We start from the raw sequence: 17,740 nt of genomic DNA on the forward strand, positions 1-17,740 counted from the left end.
ACCGGGCATCATGTCCGCTCTCGGTTTCTCCAGCAAACTTGGTTGAATCCACCACCGTGCTTTCACCTTTGCTCATTCAGCAACGAGTCCATATCACGCAATTGCATCATTCCAGCCCCCTACATCATCATACGCGTGTATCTACCCATTATCATCCACTTGCTTCCCACAAAAATCCTCCGGCCCGCCCACCCTATGCGGCTACCCATTTTCCTCTATTCCCGCCGACGTGCACTGACCAATTGTACAAAAAAAACTTTAGAATCCCACGGCGATACTTGAAGAAAAAAACGCTCAGGCCCTCTTTCCGTCTTCATTCTCGCGTAGATATTTGATGATTTTCCGTCCGTTCATTCTTCGTGTTCTTATCAGACGGTGGAGCCACGAGAGGTCTGAGCGTTACGCACGCAATGCTTTGGTGCATTTGCTCGTGCTCAACAACCTGGGAATGAATCCCTTGTAGATTGCAGAAGTGGGCTTCCCGAGGTTCTGCCCTACGCATGATTGATTGTACCACCTGGGCAGGGCCGAGTTTTCTCGTCATAGGGCGTCCGGGCAATGCGTTGTTGCCAACACAACATCGATATGAAGTCGATCAGCTCGAGGCGAGGCGAGGCAAGGCGAGACCCTTTGAACAGCGAAAATAAGACGGACCGTAACGACAGCCCCGCTGATTTGCAAGATGCATCTCGTGAGACGATCTAGCACGTAAACCTCTGTAGTCCATGGCATCTACAGAATGTTCAGTTTGACGTCCAGCGCCGCAACCGCCAAAGCGGCCGTGAACACATGATCCCCATGAAATAGACGCAAAGCACGCCACACCGCCTTCCGCTCACCATAACACCAACAAAACTATTACCCACATGAAGATTCCACAATCCCTCTGTCCCACATGAATCCAGCACGACACACTTAGGCCGCGGCTTCAAGACGGTCCATCGGCGCAATACTATTCCGCCTAGAAAGCCCAGACCACCCCGCCTATCCAGCTACACTAACCCCAGAAGAGTCAACTCACAGCCAAACCCCCATGCGACCAGGGACCCCCCCCCAGCCAACCCTGCTCGAGCTAGGATAAGCTCCTCCAAGCGCTCGTCAACGACCACAATACCCGTTAGCCACGTTAGGAGTTCCGTCTAACTACACTAGCGCACCGAATGTTCGATTCAAGAATCGATGAACATGGGGCTATTGGGTGTGGGTGGTTGGTCGCGCCAGGTTCTCGTCTTGCATGTCAAAGGCCGAACCGGGGACGGAGCGAGATTCCATCTTGGGCGCAAGGCTGTGCAGATTACAAGTGGCAGATATGTGGCCGCGGCAAAGTTAACCCGTTTGTGGGTAAGCTGCGGGCTGGGTGTGTGGTGCGAAGGTGATTGGGAGCAGGCAGTGGGAAAGATGTGAGGGGCCATTGGGGGTCTAGGTAGGTTTGATCTGTATGGTTTGGAAGATAGTGGTAGTGGTGGGTGATCGTTGATCGACAGGTATAGCGAGGCTGGTTCTAGATCTTGAATAGTGGATATGTGTGTGTGAAAATGGTTGAACAGTCATGAGCATGTTTTGGATGATCTAGATGGTTCAAGCACTGTCAAAATCGTGCAGTCATGCAACCAGATTGGTGTCCCTTGTCACAATTACAATTGCAGCGTCAGTGAGTGGGTTGGTACCGGTAAGGCTACCAACGTTATGTAGGTAAGATAGTGGAGTAAAGCAACAGTAACGCACTGCACAGCAAACGCACAGCAAAGTAACAATTGATGTCTCGTCCCCGTCTCAACACCTCTCACTTCAAACCCCCCGTCCCTGACTTTACTCAAAGTTGATCCACCTACACACACCCTACACATCTCCAAGCCCAATCCAAGCCCAATCCAAGCCCCCTTCCCACACACACACACACACACACACACACACACGCACACCTAACCCCTCATTACCTTCGTACCTGAATCCCCCCCCCCTCCACATAACCACAAAACATAGCTCCCACCACGACCCCTTGCACCAAACCCCTCTGCGTAACTTTCCAGACCACCGCGCCCACCCTCACCCCCTCCTCCATCTCCTGCATGCGGCAACCGCCACACCCATGTCTCCTCCGAATGCGCCCCAACTACCTACGCCCATTATGCTCCTCTCGTACTAGACATAATTCTCATACAAGCCTAGGTACTGTAGGTACCTCGTAACTGCACTGCACCTGCACTGTACTGCGCTGCACGCCTCTTTGCATGGACATGTACAGTACGGTGCGCTTGTAATTGGTTGGTTGTAGCTGCAGCATGGAACCGGGTAGCTTTAATCGATAGCTCGGTTCGGTGCTTTAGTTTTCATGCAACGGGGGGTTGTGCCTGCTTTCTCCGTTCCTCCTCCGTTCGTCTGTATCCCGGGTTTTTGTAGTTTGCGGTGCTTACACATAACTTGCATTTTGCTCACACCGCAAGTAGGTAAGACAGGTAGGTAAGACTGAACTAACTAACCTACCACCCCTGACATCTCCCCTATTCTCTTTCAAACATACACATGAAGCATAGCATGGCATAGCATCCTTCTCCCACAAGCGTACAGCACAGTCCAAACTCCTATCCCCACACTTCCTTCATTCCTTCCAGCGTGCGATGCAGCCCTCCATACAGTACAATCCTGCACAGAAATCCATCCCACATCCCCCATCTAAATCGTCGATGGCCCCCAAGCCCCCTCAACGCCACAGCCACAGTAGCGGATTGCCTCGGCAAATGTCGGTGCAGGTATCCGGATACGGATGGCTTGTTGGCTGCCTTAGCTGGTCAAGTTGACACCACGCTTAGGAACGGGCAATGCAGGTTGAATCACAGCGGAGTAAAGGCAAGGCGTGGGGTCTTTGTGCTTCGCGTCATGTTCTGGAAGGTTTATCAGACTTGCTAGACTATGTTTTGTTGGTTGACTGTTGTTGTGGTGAGACGGTTGTGGTAGGTAGGGAGTGGGATGTGCGTCTGTGCGGGTGCCGGGGGTGTGGGGACCGGGGTAGGTAGTATAGATGGTTTATGAGTGTTGAGTGTTGTTTCGGTATGAGGGGAAAGACTTCAGGATTGTGTGATTGAGGGGTAAGAACAGTGTTTGCTTTGAAAAGTTTTACCTAGGGAGGGAGTAACTTGCTTGCGTGATTCCAAGTCATTGTTTGCTTCACCTCTCATCTCTCATTTTCATCATTCAACACCACCAACACCTACACAAACCCTTACCAAAACCCCCACCATGCACATCATCCCCCTCCCCTCTGCACAACCGCTTCCAAGCACCCGCGACTCCGACCCAAAAATAAGCCATCCGTTTGCCGGCCCAACCATCTAACTCAGGAAGGTGTATAACAGATAGGCCAAACGCGGATAAAACCGTCATCCTCCCGAACCCGGTACCGTACCTGTTTCGCATCCGTGCAGTTGCAGCGACACAGAAACGTAGCTCCGAGCGAAAATAGGCTGCGTTTACAGAGACCAGACCAGGACAGGGAGTGGGTAGGGGGGGGCATGGAGAGGGAATGGGATGGGTGTACCCGGGAAGGAAGGCGGGATAACGGGCTGAAAGCAGGAGAAGCCAAGGATTTTCTTTCGCTAAGAACAACACCTAACGCTGCACCACGCCTTCGGAGCTTTGTTTGACGTGAGTAGTAGGTTATGCAACTTGGAGGGGGGTAAGCGAAGCGAGATATGCGGTTAATGGGTTGCGTTGGCGGTCTGTCTCTCACACTCTACTCTCTCGTATACTGTATGTTGGTCCGAACATGGCTCCATTGTTTTACTTCGTATCTGAAATTTGGTCTTTATGCTTACTTGCTGGGGCTACGCAACACACACCTATCCATCCACACACACACAATCGTGTTCCACTTTCCTACTCGGCCATGTCTTCCGCTTCCTCCTCTTTGTAGCTAACGCGCGCCGTGGCCCTACCAGACTTCTTCCGTGTGGCATCAGAGCGTGCATTTCGCTTCTGTACAGCAGGAGCCTCGTCTTCCGTCCTTACATCGCTAAGTGGAGGCGAGCTAAGCTGATCGTCGTCTTCGTCAGAAGCCGAGGGCGTGGGCACGGACTTTGGTGCTGCCTTCTTCTTGGTTGGTTTGGCTGCTGCCCGCTTAGCCGGCGTAGCCTTCTTTGCTGGTGCCTTGATGGGCGTTTGCTCTTCGTCGAGTGGACCTGCTTCGCTCGTCACAGACGCCGCGTCAGCTGCCGTCTTACGCTTCTTCTTTGCAGGTGTGGCGGCGTTCTCTGTTTTTGTCTTGATGATGCGTTTTGGGGGTCTGAGCCAGTCCTCCATGCCTGGAGGCCAGTATACTCGTCCCTCTGGTCCTCCCATACCTACTTCTTCGTCAGGGACTATTGGAGGAGGCTTCTCTTCTTCCTCTTCCTCTTCCGTTTTCACATCCAGCTCCTCGAGTTCATTCTTCTTCTTCCTGCTCTTCTTTGCCGCCTTCTTGGACTTGGGCTTCCACGGTCTATTCTCATCTTGTCGTGTATGGGGAATAATATCGTTGAAAGTCTCAAAGCCGGGAAGTTTAAAAGTTCGCATGAGTTCAAACACAGCCTGCTCCTTGTCCTTTGCCTCGATCATCAGATCCATGGTATCAGGACATGGAGGGAATGTCATGACACGCGGTGAATGCTTTCTCCGCGTTGTGCGAGTGATGGCAGCCGGCGTTGGTTCAGAGTAATGCATCTTGGGCGTGATCTTCTTCTTGTGCCATGTCTCAAGAATACGCGGGTAGAGTTCCATAATATCCTTGGTACCCTCGCGAATCTGAGTCTCGTCGAAAATGATGTTGTGATGGTGATAATCAAGCACAAATGGAATGTTGAGCTCCTCGCACAGAGGCAGTAACTCATGCACCGACCAGACAACATCGTCGTTCTCAAGTACCAGACGGTTCTTGACGCCCTGAGGAAGTCTGACATAGTTCTCCTTGAATCTTTCAATGGCAGCTGGCTTGTCGCCATATGCTCCACCCAGATGCATAATCATGACAGCATCTCGATTCTGCTGCTCTGGAAGCTTCAGGAGTGACAGCATCTCATCGTGATACTCCAAATCACGCATCGCATTGTCGATGACCTGCTTGCGTGGCGAGCCCAACTGCGTAAATTGGCCTGGATGCGTCGTCACACGATGACCCAGCTCTCCAATTACTTTGCCAACTTCATGCAGCGTATCAGCAGCAAACGGTTCCAGCTTGTAGCCATACTCGTCATGGCTGGCAAATGGAAACATTTCGCTGCTCAAACGCATAAACTTGATACCGTACTTGTCGTTCCAGCGCACCATCTTGATGATATCGCGGGTATTGGCGAGACCAATTTCCTCAACATACTTCATACCCCGCCCGACGTCGGCCGGCTGCTGCTTGTCAGGGCGATTCTTAGTGGCATGCTCAGGTTGGGAGGGGTCTTTCAGGGGATGGCGATGTTCGATGATGCTCGCAATCCGACATGTTCTGGAACTGAAGACGGGAGGATTCGCATAGCGGAGATACGTATTGAGACAAGCCTACATGCACGCTCGTTAGTTTAAATTAACAGGTACCCGCAGCACACATACATAACCCAATCGCCCTTTCCATGGAAGAGGAAGGTATTCGGAGTTGACAGGTGGGGGTCGAGACAAGGCTTCCTTGACCTCTTGCTCCTCATCTTCTCCGGCCTCCAGGCCGTCGGCGTCGTCTGGATCGCCAGGCACCCCGGCGCTGACTGCAGGGGCAATGGCGCTCTCAGCGGCTCCGACCGCGTTATCATCCTCTTCCACTTTGACCTGCTGCGCACCTGCCTTCTTTCGCTTGTTCTTTGCAGTAGTGGCGACAGAGGCTACACCGTTTGCTTTAGGCCAATCGCCGATGGCTGATGATGGAAGCACCTTGTCTTCCGTGGTTTCATCTGAAATGAGACTGGTGTCTTTTGCAACGCCATTGCTGACCGGAGACTTCAGAATCGAGTTGAGAGGGGCGTCTTCGTGTCCATCAAGCGACGCCCGTAACGCCGTGACGCTATCGAGTATGTCGGGATTGAGATTAGGGACCGTCTTCTCTGCTTTGCCCGCACGACTCGACTGGCGACGCGGTGGCTTTGAGACGTTTGACGGAAGAGGCACTTCTGTTTTGCGCATCTGGGTCCGATCAATCAAAGGAGGACCGTCTGTCACAGGCGCCGCAGCAGTAGCTACTGCCGACCTCTTTCGTTTGGGGGGCATTGTGAGAAGACACGAGGGCACACTCGAAGTGGGTATATAAGCCGGCACTCGAAAGGGTGTTCGGAATGCGACACGAAGGCTGATGCAGTGGAAAGAGCGTAGCATGTGCTCGAAACTCAAATGATGTCGCCGCACTTAAACAGCATAAGTAATGAGAAGGGGCTGAAACCTGCGATTTGCGCTGCCCACGCCATGCTGGGTGGCTAACGCGTCGAGCTCGCGAAGACGTCATTGACAATTGAAGTTTGTGTTATGACGGCTGGTGTTTGTTCGATCGGCTCCCGATCATAGCGCGATCGCCCGTCATTATTGTGGTTTTCGAAATACCTTGAGCCGCCTGGATCTGGTTAGCTTGGTGCCCAAGAACATCAACTCCCATAGTAATTTGTTAGTAAATTAATGCAGCAGCCGTTTCCCACCTCCAGAAGCCCATGAAGCTAGTCCTGTACTCTAAATCGTTCGTGTATAGCGTTTTGTTTGTGTGGAGCTTGTTGCGAGCTCAATCTAGCTGCTGTTGGGATGCCGCCCAAGCGCCAGCGTAAGCCGAAGCAGCCATTCGATCAAGGCGTTAACCCGTCCTCCCAGAAGCGTAGAGCGCCAGCAACTAGACAAAATCCTACCCATTTAACGCCTAAACGTGTCCGCCGTGAGGCGCTGCCGTCGCCTCCAGCGACTGCCCCGCCGCGCCGTCAAAGCCCGTTGTCCGAGCCTGAGCTGCAAGCCACCCAAACAGCTGCCTCCGCGCAAGCTGAAGATATCGTTGGCGAGGATGAGGATACTTTCGAGGATGGAGATGGCGATCCGCTGCCTGAGGATGAGGATGAGATCGCTGCTAAGGGCGCTGCCGGTAGTGTTGAGGATGAGGGAGAGCCAGCGTACCGACGTCAAGAAGGCACTCCATGGCTGCCTCGCTCATCGCAAGCGCTAGAGGATGAGGTTAATCCTGTACTGCGCGTTAGGTGGAGGGCTTGCCTTGGTGGTGATATGGAGAAACACTTTATTCCTGAAGCTGCCGATAGCGAGCACGGCGTACGGCTGTACTCGCTGCATTTCGACGACCTATGGCAGTGGGTAGATGACGTTGTTGCAGAATTACGGCCAAAAAGAGCGAAGATCTCATCTGTTTGCACTGTTGTTTACCCAGCTAAGCAGGCCAAACGCGAGCGCGCGATAAAGCGATTGCGGCGAGGTGTTGATGCAACGTGGAATAGCTTTCAGCGCCTTGTTGTAGAGGTTGATAACTATGTCAGCGAGCCAGTAAACGTCGATTTCGAGCTCATCTTGGCTGAAATTCCAGGGGAGCAGCAGCCGTTGCCAACGGTTGTCGACGGTCCTCGTCGACGCACCGCAACGGTGATTCAAGAGGAGGGGCTTGCTGGTGTAATAGCAGCTGAACAAGCAGGTAGCGGGCATGCTATTGCTATCCGGGATAGATGGCGCTGTACAGATACCCATTGCGAGAACTATCCTTATTGCTGCTGGATGGCGCCAACAGCGAGGCAGCCAGCGCGCTTCGAAGATCACCTCTTTGTCAACGGCAACATTATCTCCATGTGGGCAAGAGCAATTACAGCGAGAAGGGCAACGTACGATGAGCCATCTGATGATGTACGGCTTGCAATTTTGAGAGCAAAGGACCTGCGGGTGCATGAGAAAACGCGCAAGTTGCGGGCGGCTGGAGATGGCGACGATGATATCAAAAGCTTAACAAAACTGCTCATCGTTGGACAGCTTGAGCGGATGAACAGGCAACCTCAACAGGAGTCTAACTTGCAGGCAGCTGCACCAACGATAACAAGAGCTGAGGTATCTAGTGCATCTCAGTGGGCGCCTATCCGATATGATCATGAGCAGGAGATTAACGAGCATACTAGTAATTTCTTTAACTACCTTAAGTTAAAATTTCCTACAGTTGGAGAGGACATTAACGAGCTTTATAAGACTCTTGTTATTGACGGAGCTATGGATATCAACCTCTTGATGCAGCCATCTGGTGATATCTTGAAGTTGTGGACGCAGCATTTCAAGCAGCCTCCTGGCTGGTTTTTCACGCTACAAAACACTGCAAAAGAATGGCAAGCTGGGTACCAGGGTCTCACAGATCGTAACTGGAGACGAGTCGAACGTTGTAAGAAAAGAGAAGAGATTGCGCGCAAGAAATTGGTGGTTGAACCGTCTAGCAGTGTTGTGGAGGATGATGGCGAGAATGCTTGAAGCTTAGTGGCCTGAGCGTTTTTGGTGACAGCGGCCCGTGCCCGCTATAGTGTTGAGGTTTTTCAGGCGTTTCAAATGCGCTGCAACAATAGTCTATTTGGATAGCCCTATGTACAACACTACAACGTTATGCGATTATAACAGGTTAACTTCCTAAGATAGTTCTATATGTATAGAAATAGCTCTTATTTTTTTAGAATTATTAAATCGCTTTTGTGGGTTGCGCATTAAGGTGTAATCGTTCGCATTTGTATGGTATCATCTACCTATAGAAACGTACTGTGGCATCCATTTAAAAGCACAATTAATAGGGATAGCCACACCTATGGAACCAGCTTCTGCAGTTAATATTACAGCACACCAGCTGCGCTGCATACTCAAGAAAGACCCCAAAGTCAATGAAGTTCTCCGCTTGCGCTGAATTCCTTTTCATCCACCCCTTGAGCTGCTTAAAGCTCTTCTCGATGGGGTTGAAATCTGGTGAGTATGGCGGCAGATACTCAAGGAGTACTCCAGCACTTTGGCAAAGCACCCGTACACGCTCTGATCGATGGATGGAGGCGTTATCAAGCACGATTACTGAGGCTGGCCCTGGGTGAGGATTGCAGAACGGCAGCACTTGAAACTCTAAGAAGTCTTCTAGGATCTCAGATGTAATCGCGCCTTGAAAGATCTTATAGCTTATGTAGCCATCTATCGTCATGGCTGGCAGCAGCGACCACCGTTCTGATCGCCTGAAGCTGTGTGATAGCTCCACCGGCTCCCCGATTGGAGACCAGCCATACTTGCGGTCGCCCGTACGCTCATTGCAGGCGCTCTCGTCCAACGCAACGATCTGCTCCGCCTTATAGTGTTGCGCCATCCTGGCAAGATAGAGGCGGCGGAGTGGCTCACTCTGCTCCTTTGCCCGCTTTGTTGCAAGCTTGCGAGACCATCTCATCTTCTCTAGCTCTCGGTAAACGCTCGCAAGGCTTATCCTAACGTCGTACTCGTCGTACAAGAAGTCCCTCATCTCATCCATGTATGCGCCCGGTGAGCCATTGAGGTATGCCTGAAGGCCTTCGCGCTGAGCTTGCCGGAGTATAGATGGCCGCCCAAGTCGAACGCAGCGCGGCGGATAAGGCACGCCCCAAAACTCTAAGCTCAACCTCAGCTTTGCTACTGTGTTACGGCTCGCACCTGTAGCTCTAGAGATGGCTCGATCACTTTCGCAGGCAGCAATTCGGTCGAGGATAGCCTGGAGAACAGCGGGCTGCAAGCGGTGGCCGGTGCCTGGCATCGCGATGAGATGGGCTCGAGAAAATTGCAACACCAAAAACGCGAGTCAGTAGAGGCGATCGCAGCAAACAATGAACTTCAAATACGTTGTGGGTGTTAGAAAGCGTGGCTGCATCGATTTACTAACAAATTACTATAGGAGTTGATGTTCTTGGCCACCAAGCCAACCAGATCCAGGTGGCTCAAGGTATTTCGAGAAACACCCATAGTGAGATCTCATCCCTGTAAACCCACCAGCCTCCGACTCAGAACACTGCCAAATTCATCACTATGCATTCTCGTCGCTATAGTTATGAATGTAGTTTTGAAAAAGCATTCTCGATGCTTATTTGCCCTTTTTCGCTGTGAGATACATGAAGAACCCAAGAAATAACCCCTCTGTACTACATCCCAGGCTCAAATACTAACAAAGAAACTCTTCTCTCCCTTCTTGGGCTCGACCCACGCACGCTTCAATATCGGATCTGCACAGCTGATCCTTATACGCTCCGGGGTAGCCGGACTAACCAAGTGCAGCACCTCAGTTTCCCCAAACTGCGCGCGAGCAGATTTGAGTGCATCGCGAATAGCGAAGAAGACAGCTGAGCCCATGAAGAGGGGTGGTTCGCCTACGAAGATGTTAGCTCAAGCACATAGACGGAATAAAATGACAAAACTTACCAACACCCCTACTCCTCTGAATAGTTCTCAGATTCTCCCACTGCACATCCTTGAGCAAACTGAGATTGAACACCTGCGGTATGTCTCTGAAGCCAGGAATCTTGTAATTGCCCGGTCCCTTCGTCGCTATGCCACCCGTTCCCCTGAGCCAAAGACTCTCTTCAGTAGTGAACAAGCCCTGGCCCTGAACAAACGCGCCTTCGATCTGGCCGTAGTCGATGGCCGGGTTGATGGAGCGACCGACATCCATCTTGATATCGGCGCGACGACAAGTCCAGTCACCAGTCAGGGTGTCGATTTCAACCTCAGCTGCTGCAACACCTTGAGTGAAGTAGAAGAACATTTGGCCAGTGTTGGCGCCCCAGACGTAGCCGATGTCGGGTGTTTTGTAGAAGCCTTGGGCGGAAAGGTTGACACGGTCAAAGTAAGCGGCGTGAGCCAGTTCCTTCATGGTCGCGTTGGGGCCAAGCTTCTCCTTGAAGGGTGCAAGGCGCTCGTTTAGTTGTAGACAGGCGTTATGAATGGCGTATCCGTTCAAGTCTGAGGAGGCAGAGGCGGCAGTCGAGGAGCTGTTCGCAACGGTGTTTGTCGCCGTCTCGCTGATGAATACGTCCGCGAGTGGTACTCCCAGCGTCTCAGCTGCTATCTGCGTCATCTTCGTGTGCAGCCCCTGACCCATTTCTGTTCCACCATGTGCAACAAGAATGCTGCCATCATGATAGATGTGTACCAGCGCGCCAGCTTGGTTTAAGAAGAGCGCTGTGAAGGAGATACCGAATTTCGTCGGTATGATGGCGAGACCGCGCTTATTCCACTTATGCATCTTGTTCCATTCTTCAATTTCTTGCCGGCGCTGTGCGTAGAAAGACTCTTCTTGCACCTGCTTGTACATCAAAGGAACATACCAGTCCTTGATTTCCTGGTTGTAGTGCGTTATCATGTTCGTTTCGGGTGAGTACATGTTTATTTCCCTCAGTCTCTCAACTGGAATGTTGAGGTGGTCGGCAATTTCTTCCATGTAAGTCTCGGCGATGAACATTCCCTGTGGTCCACCGAAACCACGGAAGGCTGTGTTGGAGACTGTGTTGGTCTTTGCGACGCGGCCACGTACGTGGATATTAGGTATCGAGTAGACGTTGTCGATATGCGAGAGAGACCGCTCGACAACCGCACCAGAAAGGTCTTGACTCCAGCCACCGTTGCAGAAGACGTCTGCATCGAGAGCTTGCAGTTTTCCGTCCTTGTTGACAGCTACTTTCCACCGAGCAAGGAAGGGGTGTCGTTGTCCGGATGTCATGATATCCTCGTCCCGGTTCAGCATACAACGTACAGGTCGGCGGACCTTGTTCGCTGCGCAGGCCACAATACCAGCGAGTTGAACAGAGCGTGTCTCCTTACCACCGAAACCGCCACCCATACGCTTCACGCGAGTGACAATCTTGTTCGCAGCAACACCAACCACCTTGGAAACGTAGGCTTGTGTCTCTGCCGGATTTTGTGTACTGCTGAAGATTTCCATCTCGCCATCTTCTGGCTTTGGAACTGCCAGACAAGCCTGAGTCTCGAGGTAGAAGTGCTCCTGTCCACCCATTCGCGCAACTCCAGTGAAGACGTGATCAGCCTCGGCGAATGATTTCTCAGTATCTCCTTTTTTAATATGACGGAAGTGGTTGAAGTAGCTCTCTTTCTGGATAGCCTCTTCAATGGTGAAGATCGCCGGAAGCTCCTCGTACTCAATCTTGACGGCCCGCGCAGCTTGCTCCGCATGCTTTGCGGTATCTGCCAGGATCATACCAATAGGCTGACCGGCTGTGAAGACTTCATCAATGGCGAAGAATGTCTCGTCACAAGCCGGCGCACCCCACCAGTTGGATTCGGGTGTTGCCAAATCATTGTGATCAACATACGCAACAACGCCAGGTAGCTCTAGCGCAGGTTCTGCGTCAACTGAGAGCAACTTCGCGTGCGCCTTGGTTGACAGTACCAAGCATCCGTAGAGCTCATTCCTTTGCAGTGGGATATCGTCCGTGTACTGCGCTTCACCTGTACATTGCTTCATAGCCGCGACGTGATTCTTCGATTGTCCAACTTCGTTTTGGATGTACGCCTCCGCGGCCTTCTTATCCTTCTCGCCCTTGCTGATATCTCTTTCAATCTCACCAATAGCTTGGGTGTCAATCTCAACTTCCTCAGCATGCAGTTCAGCCAAAACTTCATGATAGAACTTGTAGAAGAAACCAAGAGCAAGAGTCTTTCTGTACGTGGCCATACCACCTGGTACGCCGAATCGCAAGTCAAAGTCTTCCTCAAGCTTGTCCATGACACCTTCCAGCGTTTTGAGGTCGGCAAACTTCTTTCCCTGGAGGAAGTCCATTGCTTTCCGCGCGTGGATCGTCGTGGGTGCCATGCCACCGTACACCAAATCCACACTCTCGACAGTATGTTGATCGTCCAGTGTAATCCTCAGTGCTGCATTCACAATTGCAATGTCGTCGTCCTTTCTTTTCGCCTGTTTATAGGCACGGATATATTCACCCTTCTCTTTCGCCACTGGGATCTTTAAACCAGCGATCACCGCATCTGGTGGCAGTGCAGTCTGCCTATATCCCTTGAAGAACGTCGACATGGGAATCTCCGTCGTCTCCTTGAGGCTCTTGGCCACGAGCGTTGCGTTCGTGGCGACAAAAACCGGATTCAAATCTGAAATGGGACTCGCTGTCGCCAGATTACCTGCTGGTGTTCCTACGTTCCTGATCTGTCGTCCGGCGAAGTATCGAATCTGCTTCAAAATGGTCGCAAACGGCTGGCCCTGTACAGGCCCATAGTGTTCAAGAGCATCTTTACAAATTTCCTCGAGGTCAGTGAGAACAACATTACCACCAATTTCGAGGTGGTCGTTATGCAACTTAAACTGTCGTAGCTCTGCAATATCTCCAACAAACACTGAAGCGTTGTAGTTCATGCCCTTGAACTTGATCTCAATCTGTGTCTCCGTCGAGCCACCGATGAGCTTCGCTGACGGATACGCATCTTTGATCTCTAGTAGCTGTTGCAAAGTCGTCGGTCTGAACCACCTCTTCTTCTTATTACCGAATGCCAGAGGCTTGAACTCGTGTTTTCGTAGTTGTGGGGGGAATATCAATTCTGTATCCGGCTTGTACTCGATGAATCCCGGTGGTGTGAACCTCTTGATAGGTTGGTCCTCTCCGTCTGTCCTATTCTTACAGCAGCCTCCTCCATTTGCACCATCTTTTTCCATGCAACATCCACCACCGCCATTGGCCTTTGCTTTGCCACAGCCCGTCTTCACACTGAAGCTCTGTGCCGCATCCAATATAGGTCTGTATCCTGTACATCTGCAAAGGTTGCCATCAAAGGCCTCCTCAACCTCAAGTTCGCTCGGCCCAACATTATTGCGAAGGAGCGCATACAAGGACATGACTATGCCGGGAGTACAGAACCCACACTGGCTACCATTGCCCTTTGCTATGCGCTCTTGTGCCGGATGTGGTCGCTTTACATTGCCGATTCCCTCGACTGTTATGACGTGTTTGCCATCTATGCTGACGAGCGGTGCGAGGCATGCGTTTACGGAAGCGTGGTATATCTTCTTGGTAGTTGGATTGAATTGTGACACAACCTACAAGCGGTCAGTCTTCATGTTGAGTATCCCTGATTACACCCATTCCCTCAACAAAAAACCAAGAGAGCATACATACCACCGTACAAGCACCACATCCACCCTCTGCACATCCCAACTTCGTTCCGGTCAACCCAATCCCCCTCAGGTACTCCAGTAGCGTGACCTCAGGATCCGCACTGTCCAGCACCACCTTCGTCCCATTAAGGTAGAACCTCAACGTATCATCGTACTCGGCCGTCACTTCATGGAGCGACTTGGTGGCCTCTTTTGACACGGCAGGTTGAGGGGAGACAAGACCGGGCGCCATGTTTGCCACACAGACTCGTCTGTGGTTTTGTTGGAAGGAAAGACAAACAAACGTCACGGTAAGAAACGAGGAAAGCAGGAAGGAAGAAAGAAGGGAATTGTGTGGGGAATATCACAAAACAAAAAGCAAATGTCAAGCTTGCCCTTCAAAGAGCTGTCCAGGGTTCTGTCTAGAAGCCTGCTGGTGGGGAATGTGTCAAGCTAGATATGACAAGCGTGTGTGGACCGCGGCTTGGAGTCCACCTGTTACATTGATCACTTGGGTAGCTCTAGTTGCGAATAAGCCGAGTCCAACGAATCAGCGACGATGTGTTTGTCTTATCTTCGGAACGCGCAGTTACGCGCTCCTGGTGCAGAAGCTCCGCGCGCAGGAGCTCGCCGATGGCCGTAGTTCGCGGTTTGCCCCTCCTTACCGCCCCACTCCGTCGCCGCTTTCATATGTAGCTTAGCGTAGAATAAGCACGTGAGCGGCCAATGCCTGGTGCCGCAGTTTCTGTCATAATAGTGGCAAGATCAGTGCTTAGTTGTGGATTCTCTGATAGAGAGCAGGCATATGCATAAAAGAGGGTCGAATTTTGAACAATCAATATAATTCCATAATGTACTATACAAATCCAAAAATACATCTCATCGTTCATGCTCCCACGATCCTGATTATACTCCAATCATTCTGATGGGGAACGGTAGCACATCGGAGCCTGCCGACAGAGTCGCAAGAGAGGACGACTGAGCCTAGGTCTACATGCCCAGATTAGGAGCATGAAGACAATAAATGCTTTTGATAATGAAAAACCGAACAAGGATTTAAACACCCTATCCGCATGGACAATGGCTATTCCAGTGATAGTCACGGTACATGCGATCAAGTGGAAGGTACAGACGATGAATGCCACGAGAGACGCTTGAAGGCCAAATAATGCACCATTGATCGGGACGCAAAAGGTATAATGTGGGCGCACAGTTACTCGGTAATTTCGTAGACTTGAGGGTTTGCAGCAGTCATCCATGAAGCAGGCATAGATCGAGCAATGATCACGCAAAGCAGGCGACAGCCACAATGATGATCCGTCGTAAGAAGGTTTAAGGCCATGTAATCGCGGGCAGGGTTCGAAAGACGGCCAAGTGATGGGAGAGCATGGAGTGCAAATGAGTCATCTGCAAGTCATGGCGCGCCGACTATGCGCAAGTCAAGAAGGTCGAAAGGGATCCAGAAAATCGGGTATAGTCATGCCAGGGCCAGCAAAATCCAAGTATCGGTCATGCAAATAGGCAGCATTCGGTGAAGTTCAGCAAGACATGCATCGGTCACAGCGACTACGTGGCAATTATGCGCCTGGAGGTCCTTGGGCACCTTGACCGCCTTGTTGTTGCTGAGCAATGGAAGCATACCACATAGCCAGATAGTTCTGGTAGCCGCCATAAACAGCATATGGATCAGCAGCAGCACCGCCGGCAGCAGGTGCAGCCGCCTGTGGAGGCTGCGCTGGCGGAGCGCTTTGTCCGTAGGACGGTGTCTGTTGATGTGAGTAGCCATTGTCTTGATTTCCGTTATCACGTCGTCGCGAGTTGTTCTTCTCTCGCTGTCTAGTATTAGCAACAATCAATGACAAACAATCTTGACGAGACACTCACCACTTGATCAACCTTCTCCCAGATAGCACGTTTGGCATCATCAATAGCCTGGCGAGTTCCGACGAGGCCAATCTCGCGCTCGATATCAGCACCAGAAGCTTGCGAAACATTAATCTTGCACCCTGTCTCGGACTGCATCGATTTGATAGTTTCACCACCTATGGTTTGTTAGTACGATACATCAAAGGGGATCACATTGCTATTACCTTTGCCAATAATCATGCCAACGGCGTCAGAAGGAACATGAATGCTGTCATTGATCTTGCCTGCAGCTGCACCTGCAGCTGTGCCTCCGCCGTAAGGGTCGAAGGTTTCACGCCTGTTGTTGAATTGTTGTTGCGGCTGCGGCTGCTGGCCACCGGAGCCTTCCATTTGCTTAGTGTCACTATCGACAATCTCCATGATGAGCTCCTTAGCATGAGCAGCAGCAGTGGGACTTCCAATGAGGTTCACAGGACGGAGACCGTTCACACTCTTGTTTTCACCGACAATGTTGACGTGGCAGCCACTGCGCTCTTGCAGATCACGGATAGTTTCACCACCACGGCCGATGATGAGACCAACAGTACGATCAGGCACCATAATCTGGGACGATTGTTCACCCTCTCTAAGAGCAGGTTGTTGCTGACCAACCGTCTTAGCGGCAGGCCGTGCATTGCGGCCCGTCTCACGAGCAGGGTTGCCACCATTCTCTTCGATGATACGGTTGATTTCGCGCTTTGCACTGATACGAGCACCAGGACTACCGGTTATACGGCACTCGCGTTGAGGTCCGGATTCGGGGCCGTTGATGAATTGAATACGAGTCTGGGATTCTTGTTCAATGCGGCGAAGACTCTCACCTTGACGTCCAATGACCAAGCCAACCAACGAAGAGTCAATGAGAATCACCTCAGAGTTGTCATTAGCGGGGGGCGAACGCGCCTGCCCGTATTGCTGCGAGGGAGAGAAGGTGTCACGCCTAGGGGGGGAGCGATCACGTTCACGCCCATAGCCGCCTCTGCGCTCATCACGGCGCTCGTCGCGGTATGGGTTGTAGCTTTCACGTGCTGCTTCTCGGCGCACCGGAGATCGCGAGCGCGACCGAGAGCGTCGGTACGGCTGTCGTCCGCTAAGTCGCGGATCTTCCTGATAAGCTGCAGCCGTGTAAGTTTGCGCTGGGACACCATAACCAGACCAAGGTTCAGAGATACCTGGACGCGCTTCATGTGCAAGGCCTTTTTGGGCCGCAAAACCGCGCGCCTTTGCCAGCGCATCCTCGATGCTCACCGAGCCAGAGCTCACGGGCTTGATGGCACTCAGATCAAGACTACCAGAGTGTGTGGGAGTGGGGAAATTATAGCCATGCATTGCAGGTGGAGTGGCACTAGGCATTGCGCCAGGGAACCCGGCTGGCAAGCCTTGCGGAGGTGCATGCTGTGCCTGTTGGGGCTGCTGGGGCGCTGCAGAGGGGGTAGCTGAGGGATGGGCGGCTAGTAATTCAGTCAGTACGCTGCTTGGATCGACAATGAGGGCTTAAAAAGACGCACCGAGAGCCGCGAGAATCGCGTTCAGATCGGGGGTGGCCATGGTGAGATGCGCGTGACCAGCAGATCGACGGCGACGCTTCGATGCTGATGAAGGACGAAGAGGGGGAAAAATCCGCAGTTGAGCTGGTTGCGCGGTGATTGTCAGTTGGGTGGAGATCTTTGTCGCGGCGAAGAAAGAAAGAGGAGTCGAGTAGCCTGAGCACGCTAGACTGGCTAGCGCCGTCCTAGCCGAGCCCTGGAACTGCCCAGTTGTACTTCACTT

The 17,740-nt window shown here is 51.9% G+C and overlaps 6 protein-coding genes across 6 annotated transcripts; 1 reads left to right on the plus strand and 5 right to left on the minus strand.

Moving 5' to 3' along the window:
- Positions 1-3,873: 3,873 nt before the first annotated feature.
- Positions 3,874-4,296, minus strand: PtrM4_102350 (uncharacterized protein; the record flags this gene model as incomplete). The annotated part of the gene is made up of 1 exon (XM_066107466.1): positions 3,874-4,296. The coding sequence occupies one exon, from the start codon at positions 4,294-4,296 to the stop codon at positions 3,874-3,876; it is 423 nt and encodes a 140-aa protein (XP_065961915.1).
- Positions 4,297-5,535: 1,239 nt separating this feature from the next.
- Positions 5,536-6,216, minus strand: PtrM4_102360 (uncharacterized protein; the record flags this gene model as incomplete). The annotated part of the gene is made up of 1 exon (XM_001936336.2): positions 5,536-6,216. The coding sequence occupies one exon, from the start codon at positions 6,214-6,216 to the stop codon at positions 5,536-5,538; it is 681 nt and encodes a 226-aa protein (XP_001936371.2).
- Positions 6,217-6,735: 519 nt separating this feature from the next.
- Positions 6,736-8,430, plus strand: PtrM4_102370 (uncharacterized protein; the record flags this gene model as incomplete). Its single annotated transcript, XM_001936335.2, has 1 exon — positions 6,736-8,430. One exon carries the CDS (start codon positions 6,736-6,738, stop codon positions 8,428-8,430), a length of 1,695 nt encoding a protein of 564 aa, XP_001936370.1.
- Positions 8,431-8,734: 304 nt separating this feature from the next.
- Positions 8,735-9,709, minus strand: PtrM4_102380 (DDE-3 multi-domain protein; the record flags this gene model as incomplete). The annotated part of the gene is made up of 1 exon (XM_066107467.1): positions 8,735-9,709. One exon carries the CDS (start codon positions 9,707-9,709, stop codon positions 8,735-8,737), a length of 975 nt encoding a protein of 324 aa, XP_065961916.1.
- A 395-nt stretch (positions 9,710-10,104) lies between these two features.
- Positions 10,105-14,318, minus strand: PtrM4_102390 (XdhB, Xanthine dehydrogenase, molybdopterin-binding subunit B; the record flags this gene model as incomplete). Its single annotated transcript, XM_001936334.2, has 3 exons — positions 10,105-10,316; positions 10,369-14,008; positions 14,088-14,318. The coding sequence occupies 3 exons, from the start codon at positions 14,316-14,318 to the stop codon at positions 10,105-10,107; spliced, it is 4,083 nt and encodes a 1,360-aa protein (XP_001936369.1).
- Positions 14,319-15,868: 1,550 nt separating this feature from the next.
- On the minus strand, positions 15,869-17,518 carry PtrM4_102400 (RNA-binding protein (contains KH domain); the record flags this gene model as incomplete). The annotated part of the gene is made up of 4 exons (XM_066107468.1): positions 15,869-15,901; positions 15,950-16,107; positions 16,156-17,421; positions 17,479-17,518. The coding sequence occupies 4 exons, from the start codon at positions 17,516-17,518 to the stop codon at positions 15,869-15,871; spliced, it is 1,497 nt and encodes a 498-aa protein (XP_065961917.1).
- Positions 17,519-17,740: the final 222 nt, after the last annotated feature.

The sequence above is a fragment of the Pyrenophora tritici-repentis genome, chromosome 5 (assembly GCF_003171515.1).
Source record: "Pyrenophora tritici-repentis strain M4 chromosome 5, whole genome shotgun sequence".
Taxonomy (NCBI): Eukaryota; Fungi; Ascomycota; class Dothideomycetes; order Pleosporales; family Pleosporaceae; genus Pyrenophora; species Pyrenophora tritici-repentis.